Source organism: Leopardus geoffroyi, chromosome A1, assembly GCF_018350155.1.
Source record: "Leopardus geoffroyi isolate Oge1 chromosome A1, O.geoffroyi_Oge1_pat1.0, whole genome shotgun sequence".
Taxonomy (NCBI): domain Eukaryota; kingdom Metazoa; phylum Chordata; class Mammalia; order Carnivora; family Felidae; genus Leopardus; species Leopardus geoffroyi.
This window is the reverse complement of record NC_059326.1, coordinates 19,738,514-19,760,732: the sequence shown is the minus strand read 5'-3', so window position 1 is coordinate 19,760,732 and position 22,219 is coordinate 19,738,514. Positions and strand designations below refer to the sequence as shown.

The 22,219-nt window shown below is 51.1% G+C and overlaps 2 protein-coding genes across 2 annotated transcripts in view; one reads left to right on the top strand and one right to left on the bottom strand.

Annotated features, from left to right (window-relative positions):
* WDFY2 (WD repeat and FYVE domain containing 2) overlaps positions 1-11,976 on the top strand; it is a 181,709-nt gene extending 169,733 nt beyond the window's left edge. Inside the window, exons 10-13 of the mRNA XM_045475148.1 lie at positions 433-534; positions 1,360-1,490; positions 3,949-4,057; positions 5,114-11,976. Coding sequence (XP_045331104.1) covers positions 433-534; positions 1,360-1,490; positions 3,949-4,057; positions 5,114-5,143 — 372 coding nt within the window. The 3' untranslated portion in view covers positions 5,144-11,976. The remainder of the gene's footprint in view (positions 1-432; positions 535-1,359; positions 1,491-3,948; positions 4,058-5,113) is intronic.
* A 2,492-nt stretch (positions 11,977-14,468) lies between these two features.
* LOC123596937 lies at positions 14,469-15,940 on the bottom strand. The gene is made up of 3 exons (XM_045475152.1): positions 15,504-15,940; positions 15,233-15,349; positions 14,469-15,121 (listed from the first exon to the last, which is right to left on the bottom strand). The coding sequence occupies exons 1-3, from the start codon at positions 15,938-15,940 to the stop codon at positions 14,797-14,799; spliced, it is 879 nt and encodes a 292-aa protein (XP_045331108.1). The 3' UTR covers positions 14,469-14,796.
* Between the last annotated feature and the right edge of the window lie 6,279 nt (positions 15,941-22,219).

Below are 22,219 nucleotides of genomic sequence, written 5' to 3'. Positions count from 1 at the left end.
TAATTATATACAGCCAGAGCAGATATATGATCTGAGAATATGTGATAAAGTCACCATGGCTCTCAGAACTCTGTGTGGTGTGGCCCCAGCCATCCCTGAATGCGCCTGAGCCCCAGCCTGTGCTGTTCCGCTCTCATGGTACTCTGCGTCGCCTTCTCAGGCCTTAGCACTTTCACTTATTTAAGTAATTGACATTCATAATATTTTCTTGTGTAGTCCTCCATGATGACAGAGATTCTTTTAATTCACCACTACGTCCCCCAGGGCTCAACGCACAATAGGCCTTCAGTGAATATTTTTTCAATGACTAACTGAGCAATCATACCTCTGTTTCTTGTAAACACATCTTGATTCTGTAACTTTCATCGGTGTTAATCGTTCATTGTCTTCACTGCTCCTCACTGTGTCCTGTTGCGTGCTTTATTTCACAAGACCCCTGAATGGCTGGACAGCGACTCCTGCCAAAAGTGTGATCAGCCTTTCTTCTGGAACTTCAAGCAAATGTGGGACAGTAAGAAAATTGGCCTAAGACAGGTGGGTGATACAGATCCCTCATCAGAATGTAATAGAGCGGAAATAACTTCACCTGTGATCTTAGAAGAACCAGCACCCCGGGCAGAAGTTGGCGGGGACGGTGCGGGGGGCGGGGGGGGGGGTCAGTTATAACCCTGCAGCCACTTTGTGACTGTACATTAATTTATTCCCTTATCGACTGCAGCTCATTCCTTCTGGGTTCAGTTTCTGTAGTGCCTTGTTCCAAGTAGTTAAGGGATGTGATTTTAGAATTCTAGTGGCGTCTACCGAAACACATCTTAAAATTAGAGGGGTCATGCTTAGCTCATAGTGGTACCAAACCATGAAATTATGTAAGTGGTGTTTATTTCTTAATAATTTCACTTTCTCTCCTGCCATCTTAGTTTTCATCATTTAGATCTACTCATAATAATAGAGCATTTTCAGTCTGATTCGAGGTTGGATTTGGTCCTCCCCAAGGAAATCAGTGTTAGTCACCCAGCCTGAGCATGGCCTGAGCATGAATTGGGCTTCACTCATGTTCTCCTTCATCCAGCAGCATAATCTGTGGAGTTCATACTAATGATGGCTGGGAAGGACCGAGAATGGGTGAAAGGGGGCTGTGGTAGGGGTGGGGGAAGGGGCGGGTGCGGTGGCACGAGCAGATGTCTTTCCAGCAGCTTTCCTTTGAATAAAGAGCCCCGAAGAGAACACGCCTGGTGTGTTCCTTCAGTTTCCTGGGGCGCTCTTGTTTAACATCCTCCCCTGAATGCTGTCGACCACGCCTGAGCCTGGTAAGGCAGAGGCGTGGGAGCCACAGCAAGCGTGCGCTCTCTCTCCCACCAGCACCACTGCCGCAAGTGTGGGAAGGCCGTCTGCGGCAAGTGCAGCTCCAAGCGCTCCTCCATCCCCCTGATGGGCTTCGAGTTTGAAGTGAGGGTCTGTGACAGCTGCCACGAGGCCATCACCGATGAAGAGTGAGTTCCAGCGATGCGCAGGGCTGTCAGGGTGAAGGAGAGAATGTGATCTGGGAAGCTGCCCTCGGCACCTCAGCCGTGACCAACGGCGTCCTCGTTCCTGCTGGTTTAGAATAGAGACCATGGCGGGGCGCCTGGGTGGCTCAGTGGTTAAGTGTCCTTGTTTTGGCTCAGGTCATGACCTAACGGTTCATTGGATTGAGCCTCACTGCTTGGGATTCTCTCTCTCCCCCTCTCTCTCATGCTTACCCCCTCCTCCTCTCTAAATAAATAAATAAACTTAAAAAAATTTATAGAATATAGACCATGGCAAGTGGGTAAAGCCCTCCTTCCTTCCAAGAGATACGTGTTCTCTTACGAGACAGGAAAAGGGAGTACACGTGAAGAATTCATGTCTTCTGTGCTTTTCTCCACCCCCAAGGACATGTGCACTGCAAACAGATGTTCGTCCAGCAAACCCTTCTATCTGTTTATTTCCTTAAGGGTTGCTCAGGAGTGTAGGAGCCCAAGCTTCACTTTCTAGCCCAAGCTGGTATCTTTACAGGAGCTGAATCAGCCCACAGGCTCCAGAAGTTGGCGTCTTCTCCAGAATCGCTAAGCCACTTTACCTAAGAGGCCAGGACTGCCGGCCGTGCGGCTACTCAGTCTTGCTTGTTGGTCTTGCCCAATATCCTAGGACCTTAGGTTACTGCACGTCAGTGTTGGGGTGTGTACGTGGAGGGGCACATCTGTGTTACCCCTTGAATGCCGCTACTTCCAAAGTGCCCCAGGAGTAAACAGAATTCTTTGCAACACGTTCCCCTTATATAATGGATGACGGCACGCTCTCCTGAGGAACTTACCTGCCCGATTCTCCCCCACCTACTCCCGTACCTTGTCTACAGTAGAATCGTTTTAAGTATAAGATAGGTGTCTTGTAAGCGGCACGTAGATAGAAACACATTTAAAATGCACCAGAGGAAGTCAGCATTTAAAGGAAATTCTTGGCAATTAATAAACCAAAGCATTCTCTTACAGATAACCCTAATTTATGTGTTTTTTCCTTCTTATTTATCCATATCAAATATAAATTAAGATGCCCTTGCATCAATAAGCATTTATATTCATTGATTATTTTCCACTCATCATATGTGATGGAATTCATAAGAGAGTTCTTTTCATTAGAGAGCTGCAAGAAACTTTAGAGATATTCTAAATTAATTCTTCATTTTATAGCTAAAGACACAGACCCAGATAGCCTAGGCAACAGCACACTGAACCTAAATCTTGAATTCTAAATATTTGAAAGTGACCGTTTTAGAATACTCAAGATCTGTGCTGCAGATTTAGCTACAGGTAACAGCCGTCTTCAGAGAACCCAGTGCAGAGTGGACCTCCTTGAAACACGAGGAGAAGACAGCCGTCTCCTTCCCTATGTCCCTCCTTCCCCCTCATCCCCATGGCACCGTTTGTCCTGCCTCTAATGCTTTGCTTCTAGACAACCTAGGCAGTTGACAAGCATTCTTACCAAAAAAAAAAAAAAAAAAAAAAAAATGCACAGATGAAAAAATACAAAACAAATAATGATGTTTGTTGATAGGTTGTTTTACTGGTTAAAGAGTTAGAACACCATAGAAGAACTAAGAAGCCTGCAAGTTAACACCAGGAACACAAGGAAATAGATTAGGCAGCCCTTCAGTTAGAATGGTAGTAGTATCTTAGGCTTTGTAACAGGTGTGCTTTTTGTTTTTAATAGGCACAGGTACCAGCAAGTTCTTCTGAGACTTAGCAAAAGCATTGAGGCGTTTGTTTTAAGATTTGTCAAAAGCATCAATAGAGATTTTCAAAGGCTCTATCAGAGCAACAAGTAATCCGTAAGACTTTGGGAAATGTCATCATCTCTTTCCCATTCTGGAGAAGAGAAGAATCGTTGCACCTTAAGAAAAAAAATCATTAACAGGTTCCCAGGGACTAACAGTAGATATAAAGAGTAATTTTAAAGTGAGTAAGTCTTGGGGCGCCTGGCTGGCTCAGTCGGTAGAGCATGCAACTCTTGACCTAGGGGTTGTGAGTTGGGGCCCCATGTTGGGTACAGACTTTACTTAAAAATAAAATTTTTAAAAAAATTAAAAAATAGGGGCACCTGTGTGGCTTATTTGGTTGAGCGTCCAACTTCAGCTAGGTCATGATCTCGTGGTCCATGAGTTCGAGCACTGCATTGGGCTCTGTGCTGACAGCTCAGCTCAGAGCCTAGAGCCTGCTTTGGATTTTGTGTCTCCCTCTCTCTCTGCCCCTCCCCCTGCTTATAATCTGGCTCTCTCTCTCTCAAAAATAAATAAACATTAAAAAATAATAATAATAAATAATGTGAAGCAGTCTTAGCCATTTGGCCGCAAATTAGAGCTTAATGACACCTTAGGTCTCTTTCATTCATGTGTCACTACTTTTCACTCTCGGAAACTTACTTTGCTTCTTCCAGACGTGCACCCACGGCTACCTTCCATGACAGTAAACATAACATTGTGCATGTGCATTTCGATGCAACCAGAGGATGGTTACTGACTTCTGGAACTGACAAGGTTATTAAGGTAGGATGCCATCTCATTTTAGAAGCTTTCCATCTTTGGCCCTGTGTAAATATACCGGAGCCCCAAGACTGTGTGAGGTCTGCTCACAAGGTTACTGTCAGCGGTGAGTGTTTTTGAGAACCCATTATGTGCCAGGCCCCACACCAGGACACGGGCTTCACACACCAAAATCGGACATGGCTCTTGGCTGCAGGCAGCGGGTAGTCTACTGGGGACGTACTCTGTCTTTTTGACAGTTACTAATAGGTCATGTGTTCAGCAGCCAAAAGAGTGATACAGGCAAGAATTACCTGAAGAATTCAGTGGAGGGGGATGGGGCTGCTGGAGATGGCTTCAGGAAGGTGGTGGGGTTTGAGCCGAGCATTGAAGGAAAGGAAGGACTCAGGTAAGCCAACAAGAAATAAATGAGATCGTTCCCCCGTGAGATCAATTAATCCAGAAGCATTCCTCCAGGGCCTCTGTGAGGACTGTGCTGGACCGCATGGATTTGGTACTACAGCAGAAGCCCAGGACAGGAGGGGCCACAGCTGCGCCACCCCTGACAAACAGGCACAGGCTCGCCCGGCGCACCGGCCCACTCTGGGCCCTTCTTGGAGGCGGCCACAGGATGCGGTGGCTACAATAACCCCCTTCGAAGCCACTAGGCCTCTGTGACTTGGAGCAAGTTAGAAGTCAAGTCTGGGAGCCTTGGTTCCTTCATTTTTGAAAATGAGACATCTTAGAGGACCTTGAGAAGACTGAATGAGGGAAGATACAGAAAGGACACAGCACATCCCTGGCACCCATTGGGTGCCTAACACACGTCTGTTCCCTTGCCCCTTAAGTGAAATCTGATCTGCCTTATTCTCCACTGGCTGGATTGAAATTCCCCACAGCCACGGTTTTAAAGTTTACGTGAAACATTTTCATGGCAAAATACTACTTAATAGATTTAGAAAGCAGTTAGCATAGCTCCTAGTTGCTTGTCAAAACGTTCACTTGCATTCGATGGGGACTGTTTATCCTTAGCACAATTGAATTTTTAATTCATCAGATGTTTTCTTTTCCTTTTCACAGTTGTGGGATATGACCCCAGTCGTGTCTTGATGACACTGCAGGCATCACAAAGATAGTATTTACTCAAGAAACGGTTGTTCTAATCCACATCATTACTGGAGCTGCAAGCGGACGTGTGAGAGTTCGAGAGAAACTGCAGAGCGGGGCTGAGCTGACGGGGTAGCAACGCGTACAGGGGTGAGCTCGTGAGTGAACGCTGGCGAGGGAGACTTTCAACGCATTCATACGATATAAAAGAAGATATTTTTTTAGCAAATGGTTTATACAGTCTGGCTGTGCTACATTGTTTTGAGCATACTGAAAACTTTGTGTGGGGTGTTTAATTTTTACATTTTTCAACACTTCGTTTTAGTTGTTGCTTTGCGTGTTGGAGAAATGACGGAGGCATCTGTTCAGGGTATTTTTGGTCATTATAAAGTCGTTTCTATGTTTTCTTCACTTCCGGCACATATTCCGTGGTCAGCGTCTTTTTCTTCTGTTACCTACTCTCCGCTTCATCGGCTCTTTGCCAGTGTGTTTATATTTACGCTCTTTCTTCTCAGCGTTTCCGCTTTCACAGAAATCCTCTTCAACAGAGAGAGCTGGGAAACCATTCATGTGGGTTTTCCAACCGACTTCTTGAATCACGTGAAGAGTTATCCCTTTGACACGTCTCACTCGCTCATGCTCTGAGTAGACATGACCTTGTGCTTTTGCCTCCGTGTCTCCGTCTTTCCCACGTTACAAAAAGGCTGTGAGAAAGCTGCTCCCAACCACTGTCCCCACAGAGGTGGGTGATTGTAACTCAGAGCTTCAACTCGCAGTGCCTGGGTCATTTCTAATTCATTTGGAGCTGTCTGAGCCTTTTCTGTTTTGGCTTTATTCACATAGCTCTTCCTCACTCACAATATTCAAAACAAACACAACACAACGAAACAAAAACCCATGACCTTCTGGGGGGGGGGGGGGAAGCATCTGTAAGATGTGTTTCTCCGCGCTGCACCTCTGAATTTGAATGTGTTCGTTACTGCGAGATCGTATCCTGCTCTACTCACCATCTGTATTCTCTTCCCCTTTAAAAACTAGATATTTAAAGATTTTGATCTTAATGTATTTCAGAACACTGTGCACACTTTCGTACTAAACCTGTGTGATCTGAGACGTAAAAGGTACCGAGTCGTACAGCTCATACTGTGTTCCGGTTGGGAATGTTAAAAATTTTTTAAAAAGTGGGTGGGGAGCTTAGAAAATGAACCTGAAGAGCTCTCAGTTGAAGGGAATCCAGACAGACTTGATGAAGTGAAATACTCTTATGTGTAGTGACTCACCTCAGGCCATTGAAGTCCCTTTTAGGAATCTTATTTTCACCTGTAAAGCCAGACTGCGTTAGCAGCAGGCATGCACGATGAGCCTGCCCCGTTGTGCGCGCTTTACATGTACCGCCTCGTCACCCTCCCCTGGCAGGAGCGGCCGGGGATCACTAAGTCTTGAGATCACCAGGTCAAATCAAGCCTTGCCGATAAACAGGCCAATGACTTGCCCTTCACTATCCATATTAGCTTGTGCATTCCTGATTTTGACAGTTTTTTGGTGGTAGTATTTGAACTGCTCCTGATTTTTCTTTCGCTTCGGGGGAAGCCATTGTTTTGCCCCTCGGGGACTTTTCATTGCTTTTCTTTCCAACCAGGAAAAGTACTACCAGCCTTACGTGGCTGCCGTACTCCCATTCTCTGAAGACCCCTGACACTGGCCCGTGTACGACCCGGGGAGGGGGCTTCCTAGAGAGGGTCCGCTGCTGCAGCGCTGGGACGTAGGACCAGTGCGCACGCCCCGTGCAGCCAGAGTAATGGCGGCCATCACCCGAGACCTCAGACCGGATGAGCTCACGTGCCCAAACGCTAAGGTTGCACGTGTGCATGCGCGTGCACACACGCCCACGGAAGCGGTTACCACCGGTCACGTCACTGCCCCCTTCCACATGACCCTTGCTTACCATCAGTTAGTTGCCTGTTATAACTAATCCGAGTCTTTTCTGCATGATTGTGAGAGAGCTTCAAAAAGGGAATTCAAATATTCAAATATCTATATTATAGTCTACTACGAGAACTTGGAGCCGCTTACTAAGTTGCACATGATAGAGAACCATGTGTTGGAAATGAGTAATAGAAATTAATCTGTTTTCCCTTCCTGGGTTTTGGAGCGTGGCCTGTATAACGGAGAGGGAGAGGTGTTAGGGAAGCGGTAGACCAGTGCCCCTCAAGCCTGACGTGGATGTGAGTTAGGTCTAGACGAGCTCACACCCCACCGGGGAAGCTGCCTGCCCCTAAGGGGTCACGAGTGTATACCGCGGCCCCCCTGGTCCGTGACCCTGCACTTCACTGCAGCCATCTCCCTCCCAGCACGGCGGGACCCCAGCCCTCAGAGCCACTCGGAGGTCGAAACCACTCGACACCCCACCGATGAGAGTCGCGATCGGAAACCACAGATGTATCGTGGCATCCGCTGCTCCGCCTCTTCCTTTTTCCTCGTCTGTGTGGGTGCTTGAATTTGGTGAGAAGCGCTTAGCAAACCAACTGTGCGTGTTCGTGATACTGTGAATTCTTTGAGTTTTACATTGAGTGCCTCCGCCATTTTTGTAACTCATGGAGAGAGAGACGCGGGTGGTGCGTGTCTTCCAAGCATTTTGTGGCTGAAGGCTTCACCCATTAGGAGTGAAGGCTGGCACCAGCACTTGGCTCTGCTCCTGTCCAGGTTAACTGTCATAGTTCTTGTTTTGCCCTATTGGAATTGCACTTTACATATGTTTTTGCTCTGTTACTTGACCAGTTCCGGCAAGTGATGCCTTACCTGAAACTGGCAAAACTGCACACGTGTCATGCACAGACTTATTCTTTGTTTCGTAGGATAAAACGAATCACCTGCTCTCAGTTTCTCCAAAGAAATGTTACTGGAACCTCTAGCTGCCTGGGTTTGTGTCCACAGTAGCGAAAGTCGTTTTAAATTAAGCACTTGGAATTGCATGTCTTTTTATATGCGGTCAGTCAACGACGTGTTTCTCATTTGGTTGTTTGAATTATTCAAGGAATCATAAAATCACAAAACTGGAAGGGATCTTCAGAGATCTAGAATGTTCCAAGCAGAAAACATGTAGTCACACCAGGCAGTTGGATACAGCTGAGGTGTAAACAAGAGAACCTAAAAGAAGAGTTTTTGAGGAACAGTTGCTTTTGGACCTTAACTAGTAATGGCATGACTAGGAGGAGTGACTTCCAGGCAGCTCTTGGGAACCAGATTTGATGCTCTTATAGGTGAACCTGACACTTCTTTTGGCTCCAGCCTTGGTTACGAGTGGATGGGTACTACTCAATGAGGCAACTGTTGCTGGTCTTGATCAGAATAAACTCATTCTGGCGCTCTTCTCCATGGACCACCCCAGCAGCCAAATCCAAGTGGAAATCCCAGGGTGTTGAAAATTCATCTTCCCTTTTGTCTGAAGGCTAGCCTTGAGTCAGTCTTTCTTAGGGAACGTGATCACCTTTTCATGGTTTGGGATTCTTTTTTTTCAATGTTTATTTATCTTTGAGAGAAAGAGACAGAGTGCAAGTGGGAGAGGGACAGAGAGACAGACACACAGAATCCGAAGCAGGCTTCAGGCTCTGAGCTGTCAGTCAGCACACAGCCGGACATGGGCCTCGAACTCATGAACCACGACATCATGACCTGAGCCCAACTGACCGAGCCACCCAGGTGCCCCAGATTCATTTTTAAAAAGCATAATTTACTTTTGCTTAAAAATCAATTTTTAAAGCCTGGATTTTGACTTTTAAGTAAAGGGATAGCTCTAAACTGTGTACCAAAGTTACTGGCCACAAATATTCATTAAATGAGATTCCTTTGCTTTTGCCTTTTCACTGTTTAATTGTATGTAAGCTATCCCCTTCACTAAGATATATATTTTAAAGTAAAAGAAAGCACTTTGCCCAAACAGTCTTCTTTTTCTCTCCTTTAAAATAATGGTAAATTTTGGGGCGCCTGCGTGGCTCAGTCGGTTATGCATCCGACTTCGGCTCAGGTCATGATCTCATGGCTCATGGGTTCGAGCCCCAAGTCAGGCTCTGTGCTGACAGCTCAGAGCCTGGAGCCTGCTTCGGAGTCTGTGTCTCTCTCTCTGCCCCTTCCCTGCTTGCGCTCTGTGTCTCTCTCAAAAATAAACATTTAAAAATTTTTTTTAAATAAAAATAAATAAAATAATAGTAAATTTTAACTGAAAGTGGGTATCTAGCAAGTTGACTGGGAATCACAGAGTTCTCTGGGTGCTCCTAGAGATCGTAGCCCACTTGAGCCGTCTGTTGAGTGTGCACCACATACGAGGGCTTTGAACTAGGCCCTGGGGTGCCGGGGTCCACTTCCTGGCCTGGGCAGAGGCCACACAGGGGAGCAGATGGGTCATTTCAGTCCCATGTAGTTCATTCAGTGAAAGGAGCATGCTTGAGGTCCCCCGGGGGAGTTCTGCGCAGGGTGCCCCTCCCCCAGCAGAAAGGGTTTCTGAGCCGGTTAAAGGTGGAGGTGGGGTTAGTGGAGTCGGGAAGTGACCTGTAGGCTGCAGAAACAGAAACATGCCTACGATCTGGCATCAGCCTGGTACGCAAAGGCCACAAGTGGTTTGGAGCTGCCGGAGAATAATCGCGCGCTCAAGCGGCAGTCCTGGGGCCCGAGCTCTTGTCATTATGGGCGGGCCCGTGCAGGGAGGAAGGCCGCACACAGTTCGCCAGGAGGGGTTCACTCAGAGTTTGAGAGTCAAGTTTTCCTGCAGCTGAGGCTAGTATCAAAGTTGGTTTGTTTGTTTTTCCTTTAGAAATATCTGGGATTGTTATGTTAAAATGGCCCTTGGTAATTAATTTTTGAAGTTTCTGGAGGCACAGCCCCCTCCTGGAGGCCGTGAGGTGGAGCTGGAGACCGCTGCATGCACGGACTCGGCCTGGGAGAACTTGCCTGCTAGTTCCCTTATTGCGCAGGTGGGCCAGTCTCGGCTGCTCCCTTTGAGAAAGGAAAGAGCTTGCCTGGGGCAGGAGGAGACTGTTCTAGACAACTGTGGCCAAGCCCGTCGGTGCGTAAGCAGGCGGCTGCCCTCAATTTCCCTGTTGGCCTTAAATCGTTCTCGCAAGTAATGGGTCATCTCAGTACAGGTTGGCAAATGCGATAAATCCTCCACCTAGTGGCACTCGCCAAGTGGAAGGGAACATTTTCCTCAATTCAGAGACTGTGAAAAGGGCTCAGGCGGCCCCCACCTCAGAGACCCGACCCTGCCCAGCCAGGGCACCCCAACATTCTGCCGTGGGGCGCGGCACTTTCTAGTTCTTGCCATTGCATCCGTTCGCCTTTGTCTTGCGCTAGCCAGGTATCGTGTGTCCGTAACTTAATTCAGGGTACCCGTGTTCATTTTTCAACTTCTGCTCAAGTTTACAACCAAGAATTACATACATACCAACCCTTGGGGTTTTTAGTTTGTAATTTTGCCCGTGAACGTTATCCCTTCCACTGAGAAACCTATTTAGGCCTAACACCCAAAAGCAGTCTTCAGAAATTAGATCTGCCCAGTACTGGAGTGGGATTCCTCCCTGTGTTCCCCGTGCCAGGAAATGTTTGCACAGACAGTAGACAGCCCCTTGTCGGCAAAGTGGGAGGGGGGGAGGCTGAAGCCTGGAGTAGGGATCGAATTTGATGATCATCCTTAAGACCCCTTCCAGTCCTGAGATCCTGTGATTCCATTCATGTTGTTTACTGTTTGACTAGTGGCTGACATAGGAATGTCTTTGTCTTCTGTCACATCACATAAACTGCTTACTGCGTGTTTCCATCTAGAGGTCTGAAGAAGATAAAGAAGGTGGAACTTGATCATGGTACCATCTCATTAAAAATAGATACCTCAAACTGTCCACCTTTGTGACTTAAGAAGCATATCTGCCTTTCTTGGGAGAGACGGTGTCAGGGAACCGCAAGTTAGTTTTGACATTAGATTTAGAATCTGACCTTGATACCTTTCTCCCTCAGTTCTCTGGGAATCAGAAGAGGGCGAACTATACTACAAAAAGGGAAAATGGTTTGAAAAAAGTATTTCATTTGTCTACACTTTTCTTTTTCCCATCCAGGTAGATGGCAGCCTTAGGTCAGTAGCATCCACCCGTATGAAGTGTAGACCAAACACTTGTGTCACTGGTAACCATGGTACTCTTGATATATTTGTGTTTGACGCCATTTGCCTTGCTTTTTTACTGACTTTTTTTCACGTACTGTCATTTTGCAAAAGAAAATCTTTATACGACAAGGACAAAAACTGTTACTAACTGGACAACAGGGAAGGTGCTAGCTCCACGTTCGTGCCTGCCTCCCACTCTTCATAACCAGGGAAATGGACTCTGCCATCCTGCACGCCGTCAGTCTGTGGCCACCTCCGCACCTGGCCGCAGCAGGCGCGTCACTTTTCGGGTGTCTTTTTCTTTCTTTCTGAAATGAGATTCCCCAAGGGGTCAGGCTGAGAAGGTAATGAGCCCGAGGCTGGAACCGATCTCTCACGTGTGGTGCCAGCAGAACCCTCCGGCATGGCCATGCTGTCTGCCGGTAGAGTCCACCAACCAGACCGGACAGGCTTGACCTTGACTTCCTGACAGATCCGGTGAGACGGAGCAAGAATTGCTTACCATGTCAAAATGTCTGTATCCCGTTCTCTGTTCAAATGCTGCTGGATGTTGTGAATGTTTTTCAACTCTGCTCACTTTCCCACTGTGTTCCCTCTGACTGAAACATGCCTGTAGCCATTACCAATGTAAGAGACTCTCAATGCAAAGTTGCCTCCACGGTTTAAAATAAATCTCTGTGGAAACCTGCCCGCATCTGTGTTCCCTCATTGTTGTCGTCAAGCTGAAACGCGCGGCCACATGCATCCCAACAGCCCCGCTTTGGTGCTAACCGTGGGAGGGAAGGGAAGTCTCTGGGCCACTCCTGCACCTGGCTGTCTAGAGCTAGGGAGAGCCACAGTCTGGAAACCAAGGTGAGCCACCGTTTACCCCAGGCTCTGCACAGCTGAGGCCGCGTAGTCCTTTTTCTTTGATCTTTCACGTAAGTCTGCTTTAACTGTACTGAAACTTTCCAACTGAGGAGAAAGGACTTCAGGGCTAAAAACTCAGGAAGCCAATTTTATGGATCGGAAGAGAGGTGGGAAGAAAACAATGGCTTACGTGGCACTGAACAGTGGGTGGGGTCGCTGGACTGCCCTTCACACCAAGGCCCTGTGACTGGCGGCCCCTCTCCCTCCTGGCCCCTTTGTGACAACCCACCCACACCCTGCACTCCAGAAGTACCGTCCACTCCGCCCACCCCGTTTTCTTCGGAAAAGGACGGATGCAAATGGAGCCGATACTCGCTGACCTTCCGGGCAGGCGCACCCAGAAAACCCCTTCCTGGGGTGCCTTGGCTGATAGCCTGGATCTGAGCACCTCTGAGGAACCGTCCACTTGGGTTTTCCTCCTCTATGAATGATGAGTGAGGGTTATTTTGCCTTGAACACCAAGAACATATGTAGATATTTCTATATGTGTTTATTGATGTTGTTACAACTTTGCAGTCATTAGGAGGTAAAATGGGGTAACACAGAAGTTTTTCAAACTAGCACTAGAATGCCAGGTACGTAATATTTTTTTTAATATTTTTGAGAGAGAGAGAGAGCGTGCAAGCAGGGGAGGGGCAGAGAGGGGGCACAGAGTCCAAAGCAAGCTCCAGGCTCCGAGCTGTCAGCACAGAGCCCGACGTGGGGCTTGAACCCACAAACCATAAGATCGTGACCTGATCCAAAGTCGGACACTTAACCAACTAAACCACCCGGGCGCTCTGCCACGTGCATTACTGAAGCCACTCCTAATCTTAAGCAAATGTAAACTGGCCTCGTGTAATTTGTTCATGTCAATGTGTGCTATCCCATAATCATGCTTTGAGCCTAGGGCCACAAAGGGGCTGCACACGATGGGGGCAGGGTGGAGCCCTCTCCTGGGGTACGGAGGTGCACGGCCCATTAGCACGTCTCCCTCTTCCCGCCCTGCTTCCCTCAAACCAACAATGCGGGGTGATCTTAAACACAGAATTTTTAAGAAAACCAAAATTTCAAATCAAGGAGAAATTTGCACGGGGGTGGAAAACCTGCTGCTGAAGATGAAGGTTGGCTTGTTCCTGGCCCCGGTCATATTTATTTTAAAATTAAAGTTCCCAGTCTCCCTAAGTTCCTCGTCGCCAAGGGGAAGTAGAAGTGGAGTCCGCCCACCGGCCCTTGGTGCCTGCCTTCGCTGGCCCTGAGTTGACTCTGGTCTGGCTTCCTTAGATCTGAGCCAGCTCTTCAGGATTTCTATTAGTTTCCCCTCTTCAGTCGATGAGGAGGATGGTCTGGCAAGAGGGCAAGTATGTGGGAACCGATTCCGGAGCTAAAAGTGAGGGAGAAACCAAGCTGTGAGAACGGCAGCCTCGTGACTGGCCTCTGCCTGTGGCTGCAAGGGCCCCAGATGGGTCACGTCAGCGACCCCTGCCGGGGGCCCACAAGTGCCGCCCCAGCCCTCAGGGGTCCACACGGAGGAGTGTCCTGACGTGCTACATACAGCAGGGAGACCCAGTAGGAGAGAACAAGGAGTCAAGGGGAGTTTGCCTGACACAGACATTGGGGGCTGAGGGAGGGCCTTGGGGCAGGGATGCGGCTGGGTGGGGCCTGCCCACGGCAGGAGTGTGAGGTGTTCGGGAACCGGGCAGGCGGTAGCCAGGGGAGAAGTACAGCCATCCTCACGGCCACAGGGTCACCGAGAGCCTCACAACGGCTCAAGAGTGGTTATCCGTGATGGAGAGAGAGCCAGAGAGAAGACGCGGCTTCCCCCCGGAGGTCAAGTGTTTCCTGGCCACCTCCTCCCAGCTCCTCCTCTCCCGGAGCTTGTCCCTTGGGACTCTGCCCAGCTAGAGAACAAAACCCCAACAGATAACCGCCTCCAGAAATAGAAAAGCCGAGTCACGGCCAACGTGCTTCGCGTTGCTGCTATGGACGGATCCCGTTCCCCGGGGTTCGGTCAGCTTCCCAGGTGACCTTCCACCTCCCCGGTTGGGATCACCTTTACCCAGGGAGGGCGTGGCCTTGCCTAGGACTTTGATGACCCTGATCACAACCTGAGGACTTCCATCTTCCAGGGACCCCCCGAGTTCAGAAAGACGGGGAAAAAAACGGGTGGTGTAAAATCTGGTGGGGCACTTTACAAAACTCACCCCGACAGGCCAGGGACCCGTCTCACCGGTGAAGCCTGGGGACACTCATGGGGAAAGAGGACAGTCCCACCCTACCCTGAGTTTCATGGAGGGGAGGCTCCACGTGGAGAGGCCCCAGCCTGTGGTTAGAGAGAGAAGGCGTGGGCCGCCTTCCCAGACCCTGTGCTGAGGTGTGCAGGGTCGCAGGGGCAGGGCGGACACAGCACGCCGTCCTGGAGCCCGGTGCACGGCCTCGAGAAGGAAGGGACAGAGACACGAGGAGATTAGGACGGCATTCTCAAGTGAAGAGACTGTGGATGGCTGGCCTCCTTTTAATACCAGTACCGCTAGTAACACAAAGGACTGTGATCGGGAACTGCTCTCTTTCCCCTTCAAAACAGCACTCAGCCAAGCTGCTCGGCTTCCAGACCTTCTTGTTAGGCCCTGAGGGGTCGCCCCTCGGCCTGGGTGGAAAGTGCTGCCCGCCAGAGCCTGCGAGCGTGTCGGGTCCTGTGCCCTCCGGGCCCTGGGACGTGGGCACCCGTCCCAGCCCATCCCCTGGGAGCGAAATCCCCTGCACAGCCCCTCTTCCCTCTGCATGCTAGACCCGGGTCTCCTTCCAATGGCGTGAGGGCCACGCTGAGGCCGAGGCCACTCGAACGCTCAGACTCCCGCCTCCCGGGTCGGCTATCTTGCTCGAATGAGTCTGGCCTCTCAGAGTATCCTGGCTGGTGGCTTCTTGAATTGCTGAAGTGTTTTCTTCTTTTCAGGGAGGAACACGGTAAGAGCGAAGGAACTTTACTGGCTCTGCCAAGCTGCTTGGCCGCGTCCTCCCTCCCCACCCTGGCCCTTGGCTACACACAGGTTCCTCACCCAGCGTCACCTCCCCGGGGCCCCCGCGGCCGGCTGCAGGCGGCGGCCCATTTGCCCACAGGCCTCCGGGAACACTGTGTCTCTACAGTGAGCACACTGGGAAACAAAAGCGTTCTCCTGGGAAGCCAAGGAAAGAAAAGAAACCAGCGTAAACCTTCAAGAGCTGTAATGAGATCAGAGGATGTCAGAGCTAGAAAGGATCGTGTCATGTAGGGCTCTCATTTTTTAAATTAAAAATAAGCTTTTTTCTTCTTTTTTACAGAAGCAGTACTTACTTATTATGGTAAAATGAGGAAATACCGATGAGCAAGAAGGAATCTGGCGCCTTCTGTTGCAGTGCTCATGGAGGACAGGCGTCCACGTGCTCAGTCCCCCTGTCCAGCCCTCCCTCGGGTCTCCAGGGCCACAGCCGGGCTGCCTGAACCCAAGAGGCCTGGTCGTCGCTCTGTGACCTGTGGGCCAGGCGCACAGATCCGGGCGGTGGGCTTGCTGGCGGAGATTTTGTAAGCACACAGGCTGAGGGTGGAGGTGTCCGGATGATGCGCCCAGAGCACCAAGGGGCAGGGGGCCCTCCGCGGCCTGATGGCGCTCACCTCGGTCAGGCAGAGCCAAGCACGTCTCCCTCAGGAAGGGAGAAGAACCGAGAAGCCGCTCTCCCAGCACTCCTGGCCTGAGTCGCTCCTGGGGCGTGTGCTTCCCTGAGAACATCCCCTGGGCATTCGTCACAGGATATTCAGAGCCTCCTCAGGTCTGTGCATCAGAGGGCTAATCTGGGCCAGGTCTCCGAGCCAGGGTTCTGCAGCACGCTCCCCAGCACCAACACACGTCTCCTTCTACGGCCGCGCGGGTATAGGAAGAATCGGATCACAAGGCATGCACGGTTTTGGAACCGGATCTCTTCATTTAATGATACGGTGCAGACAGTTTTCGTCTCCCACAGACATTTATCTACAGCAGGGTTTTCAGGTTTGAACAGATTCCTTGTACAGGTGTTCCATAATTTATCACCTCCCTCTCTCACTAGTGCTGTGACGAGCAGCCTCGTTTCCCAGATCTTTAATTATTTCTTAGGACCGACTCCAAGGATGTGTATCCAAATTAGGCTTCTAACAAACCGGCTCTCGGAGAGGGGGCAGCGGTGTTCGAGAGCGTGCTTCCCAGATGCCGTGGCCGGGCCCGGCTGGGCCGGCAGCCTCTGTGCTTGGTTCCCCCCTGTAAACGGGGTGACAGCGGTGCCCATCCCCTGGGGGCCGTGAGGACACATGCATCGTACCCAGGTGGCACTGGGAGCGGCCCTTGGCACCTCGGGTGTGTGGGGGCGTCTGCTGCTGGGTTTAGTTCCCTTGTTTTAGGAGGTCTTTCCCGAGAGCGCCTCATCAAGTTGGGAAGGGCAGATCCCGAAGAGAGCTGTGCTTGCCTTCTGTTCCAACATGCTTCCAGATAATTCCAGTTGTCTCCTTAGTGATTATTACTTACCTTTGCACACTCGCCATGTCTAGAAACCTGGGTGGGGGTGCGGTGGCCTGGGCCTGTCCCCAGGTCCCCATCGGTCTCCCGTCAACTTCCCTCGGCCCCGGTTCATGCCTCTCTGACACGGGAAAGCCAGCGTTTACCAGCCCCCTCTGTCACCAGGCTGCCGGAGTCAGGACAGCTCATGGAGGAGGGGCCCCCCAGGGGTCCCCCCGACTCCAGCACTGCCCCCCTCAGCCACGCCCAAGGCAAACTGGAGACCAAAGCATTGCCTCTGAGGACAAGGCTTCTCACTTTCTAGTCCCAATGTGCCCCTCTTAAAGCAACTCCCTAGTCCTCTTTACTCTGGTTTTAGGTCGTTCCTGGGGAGAGTCAATCCTGTGGCTGCTCTGCACGGAAGTTAAAGGCTGCGACCTTCCTGGCACGATGAGCAATGGAGCCAGGTGCCCTCGGGTCCCCCGCTCAGTTAGAACCCTCCGCCGCCTCTGGACCAGGGAGACTGGAGAGAGAAGGCGCCCTCAGGTGTGAGGCAAGGGAGCTGGCTGCAGGTGCTCGTCCCACAAGCCTCGTGTGGGACAGCAGTGTGCACAGATGTCACTTCCCGGTCCTCCTGATCATCTCTTTATGGACGCCTCCCTGGAACCCAGGGCTGCACCCTGGCCCCCCCTCAGGAGGTGGAAGGAGCATAAGAGAGTGACCATGACAATGAAGGAAGTCATGCTGCACACTGCCCGGGCCTCCCGAGCCCCTCCCTGTGAAATTAGCGCCCAGATCTGCCCCTTTCCCAAGGGGGTCATGCCACTCTAGCCTTCGCTGTACCTAGACTGGGTGAGGGCAGGATCTGCCCTGCTGGCTGTGGGACCTCAGGCCCCCAGCACAGGCTGGCACTGAGCGGGCTGCCCACTAATATGTGAGTTAACTCCCATCTTAGAGCGTGGGCCACACGCTGGACATGCCTGGAGAGCACACCCTGCACGGGAGCCTCAGCTGTATCTCCGCTGTTGCCCAATCCCAGGGCAGCTTGCTTATGCCTCGCAAAGAACTCCATCCGGGCCTCTTTTGTAACGAGAGACTGGTTTATTCCCATGCCCCCTGGGAAAACTGGGAAGAAGTATGGCTCTTTGAAACATCAGGATTTCGAGTCCTGAGAAGTAATCCACCAGCAACAGTCTGCAGATCAGCGAGCAAAAGCAGGACATACTCGGGGCACGCGGAGGACAGAGGTGGAGTGGGGGAGCACTGAGCAGCTTCAGAGACAGCTTCAGAGACAGACAGCACCAATGACAGGGGAGCTGACGGGTGCCGGCAGCTTCACAGACAATGAGGGAGCCCCCCCCCCAGTTGAGTTTAAGGGCAAGAATGTCAACGTGGAAGTTACAGATGGGGCTGTTCGAAATAGCTGTCACACGCTGAGATACGGTGGTATGACTGTAGTTTCTGTTAAGATCAGGTAAGAGATCTGGACCCTTGCCTTTCATTGCTCCAGAACTGAACGTGCACGCCCTCCAAAGCGAGCACAGGGAACCCAGTCACTGCTGTGACATCTGTGGCTGCCCACAGGAGGGAGGAGTGAACGTTCACCAACCTTACTCTCTGAGCCATGCGGGGCAGGGATGCCTCTGCCAGGCTCCTTCCTGTTCGGATGGTCGCCAGCCCTCGGCAATTCTTCTGTGGGCCTGAGAAACACTGAGAAGAGAGCTGGCAGCCTCTGTGGCTTCTCCCAGGAGCACGATGAAGGTCCTCCCTGGTCTGAGCACGGCCACGCCTGGCCCCTCACGAAGAGGACTCCCGCTGTGCCAGGAACTTTGTAGGGCCTGCCGTCAACTACTAGGATCCGAATTAATGTACATTCTAGAATAAACCTGTTGTGGAAAAGGGCCCGTGTGGCACATTAATAAAATGCAGCCTTTTTTAAAAATTTTCATCCAAGTTAGCATCTAGTGCAAGAATGATTTCAGGAGTAGAATCCAGTGCCTCATCCCCTACATATGACACCCAGTGCTCATCCCAACAAGTGTCCTCCTTAATGCCCCTTACTCATTTAGCCCATCCCCCCCACCCACCACCCCTCCAGCAACCCTCAGTTTGTTCTCTGTATTTAAGAGTCTCTTATGGTCTGTCCCCCTCCCTGTTTTCATATTTTGCTTCCCCTCCCTTATGTTCATTTGTTTTGTTTCTTCAATTCCACATATGAGTAAAGTCATATTTGTCTCTCTCTGACTCATTTCGCTTAGCATAATACCCTCTAGTTCCATCCACGTTGTTGCAAATGGCAAGATTTCATTCTTTTTGCTCACCGAGCAATACTCCATAAAATGCAGTCTTAAGGAAACCACGTCACTTACTTTGTTTTGTGCACAGACCATAGTTCCATTAAGTGCCGTCCTTTCTCACTTAGGTCGTTGGGATTCAGTGTCTGAACCAGCATTCCTCCCGAGGAGACTGTCGTCTGCAATATGTACAAGAGAAGTTTATAAGCAAAAATGGACAATACCTTCCCATTCCTCTTCTCTGCCAAGCAGCATATTAATTTTCTCAGTGGTGGTGGTAACAAACGGCCACAAACTTAGCGGCTTAAGGCCACACAGATGCGCTCTCTTACAGTTCTGGAGGCCGGAGGTCTGAAATCGAGGCGTCACAGAGCCGTGTTCGCTCTGCAAGTGTTAGGGGAGACCAGTGCCTCGCCTTCCCCGGCTTCCAGGGGCTGCCTGCATTCCTTGCTCATGGCTGCCCTGCCCCAGTGACCTCTTATTCTCCCGGAAGGAGACCGTCTCCTTCTCCAACTCGTACTCTCCTGCTTTCCTTCTGTTGACCCTCGTGCTTATGCTGGGCCCAACCTGGATAACCCAGGACACTCCCCCTATCCCAATGTCCTTCATTTAGTCACTTGTGCAAGGTCCCCTTCCCCCATGTAAAGGTGACATAGTGACAGGTCCCAGGCATTAGGACACGGACCTCGGGGGGTGGGAGGTGGTCATTATTCTGCCCACTACCGCAGAGAGAAGGCAGCCTGCGTATACTGCCTTCTCCCTGATTTCTCTGAGCGGGTCATTTTAACCTATTAGGAGAGAACCGGCTCCACGAACCTGTCGTCTCTCATCGGAGCAGCATGCTCTCCAGGAAATGCACCCCCTCACCCTTGACCTGAATGCCTCCCACAGCTGCCCTGCTCTTCAGAGGCCTTCCTTTCCTGACGCTCTGCCCACTCCCAGATGATCGTGGGGAAAAGCCTCCGGGGAGGACTGGGGTCTTTAACGTTTCTAGTTGCATAGTTCTGCCTCCCTTTTCGCAGGGAGTTCGTAGGCTGTGTGTGGGCGACAGGCAGCCACCCGGCCGTGGCAGGAGGCAGGAGTAGGGGACGCGAAGGTGCTCTTCAGAGCAGGTTCCCAGGAAGCCTCTACTGCCCGGAAGAACATTCGGGAATCCTAGTCCACATGCCAGGAGCTCCTTAAGCACGTGTGTCCTCAGGAAGAAGCACCAGACTGACCCTCCTCTTGACCTGGGTCCCTCCCAGCCTTGAGTCAGCACCTCTCCAGACACACCTCACTGCCGTCCAGGCTGGCACAACACTGCTTGATTTCAGGTGACCAAAGAGAAGGCCCGTGGGCCCACCGGACAATCTGGCTCTCCCCGTGGGTGTGGACCAAATGTAGGCCCACTGGCTTCCTGTCAGGAACAATGCCAAACCCACAAAACATCCTGAGAGGTCAACTCACCGCTCTGGAGTCGTGTTCTTCCTCCAAGGCAGGGATCAGGGCACTCGTGAGAACACACACACCTGGGGAGGCACAGAGCGCTCGGTGAGGGTGGCAGGGAGCCACCTGGTGCCACAGGGCCCCTCCTGCCAGCGGCCCTGAGGAGGGGTGGGCGGGTGCCTGACGAATGGCAAGTGGCCGCCTGGGCTGCCGTCTCCCTCCCCTCAGAGGGTTTTCAACCCAAATGCCGTAACTGGCTCCCGGCTGCTACTGCTTCCTCCTCGGGTCCCGTGAGACCTTCCTCTGCCCCCAGACTGGAGCCAAGATGCCTGAGAGCCCCACGTCCGGGGAGGAGGAGGTGCCCACGTTACAGGAAGGGGAGACGCAAAGTGTACAACAGTCTACGAGCCCACCGTGTGCAGAGAGTTTGTATGTGCACGTAAGTCTGTCACGTCTGGTCTGTGCGTCGAAAAGGACGAATAGGAAATACAAAATTTAGTAATACTGCTTATGTCCCAAGGGTGGGATGAAGTAAAACGTTGGCTTCCTTTGCTACCCATTTCTGCACTATTTGAATTAGAATGGTTTACAACAAGCATATAATTCTATGATTATTTCTGTAATCATAAAACATACATACACACACATTTTTAACAACATGAGAAAAATGCCGTTGAAGTGTGCCTGACACAGAACAATATTCACAATACACAGAATGCGAAGTCACAACAGGGCAGGAACAGCGGAGTCCCATTTCTGTGAGGAAAGGTATCAAAACGGGAAATAGCTGCAAGGATGATACTTTGGTGCATTAAAATGTTTAAAATGCTTATCTTTGAATGGTGGAATTATTGTTTGCCTGTCCTCGTGCCCATGTGTATTGTTTTTCAACGTGAGGTGAGAACAAGTAAGGGTTCCCAGTGCCAGGGCCCTGGGCTCTTTTCTGGGCCACTCCTGGGGGTTTCTGCTTGACCAGTTCCACCCAGTGCTGGACGCACCCCCCTGGCAGTGCCCTGCTCAGCACCCAAGCCCGCAGGCGCAGCCTCGCACCACAGACGGGGCACTGGGGTGGGCGCCGGGAGCCTGGATTTGGGCCCCCACCAGTGATGGGACCGTGGGCAAGCCACCGTGGCAATTTCGGCCTTGGTTTCTTGTAGAGGGGAGACCGCTGGCCACCCACTTCCTAGAGTCAGAGGGTTCTGTGCAGAAATAAAATGCGTGTGTGGACCGGAGGGCTCTCAGTGCATGTTTGCTTGTTACTTCGTTTCTGCATTAGCATTGGTAATTCCGGGTTTTGACTTCCATCCCAGACAGCATTCTTCATTGTCCACATCCCAGTTTATTTTTGGAGGGTCCTGCCTTGTGAGTCTGTGGATTCTGAAGTCTCCTGAGGACTCGGGCTCCAACAGCTGTTCCCCTCCATCCAGTGGCCTCAGACACTTCCTTTGTATTCACTGCCAGTGGCCCTCTGTGTGATTTCATTTGCGAGAAGGAGAAAGGCCTTCTGCCAAAAGCTATCTGCCCCATCGGCCTGCCACGGACGGATTGTCATAAATGATTCCTGAGCAAAGGAAATGAATGCTAGAAAGAGGTTCCACACGGCAGGCCTGCAGCCCCCTCCTCTGAGAGGCCCCGCTGCCCGCACCCAGCCAGGCTGAGGGCCGGGCTTGCTCACCCTGCCTGTCCGGGCACACCTCGTCTCTCCTCGCCTTGGACTTGGACGGATGAGAGCCAGGGTGAGCCTGTCTGCACCTCCTCTCCCTACCTGGGAGATAGATGTGTGTTTTGTTGGCTGTTTCATCCCCTATGAGAATGCACCTGA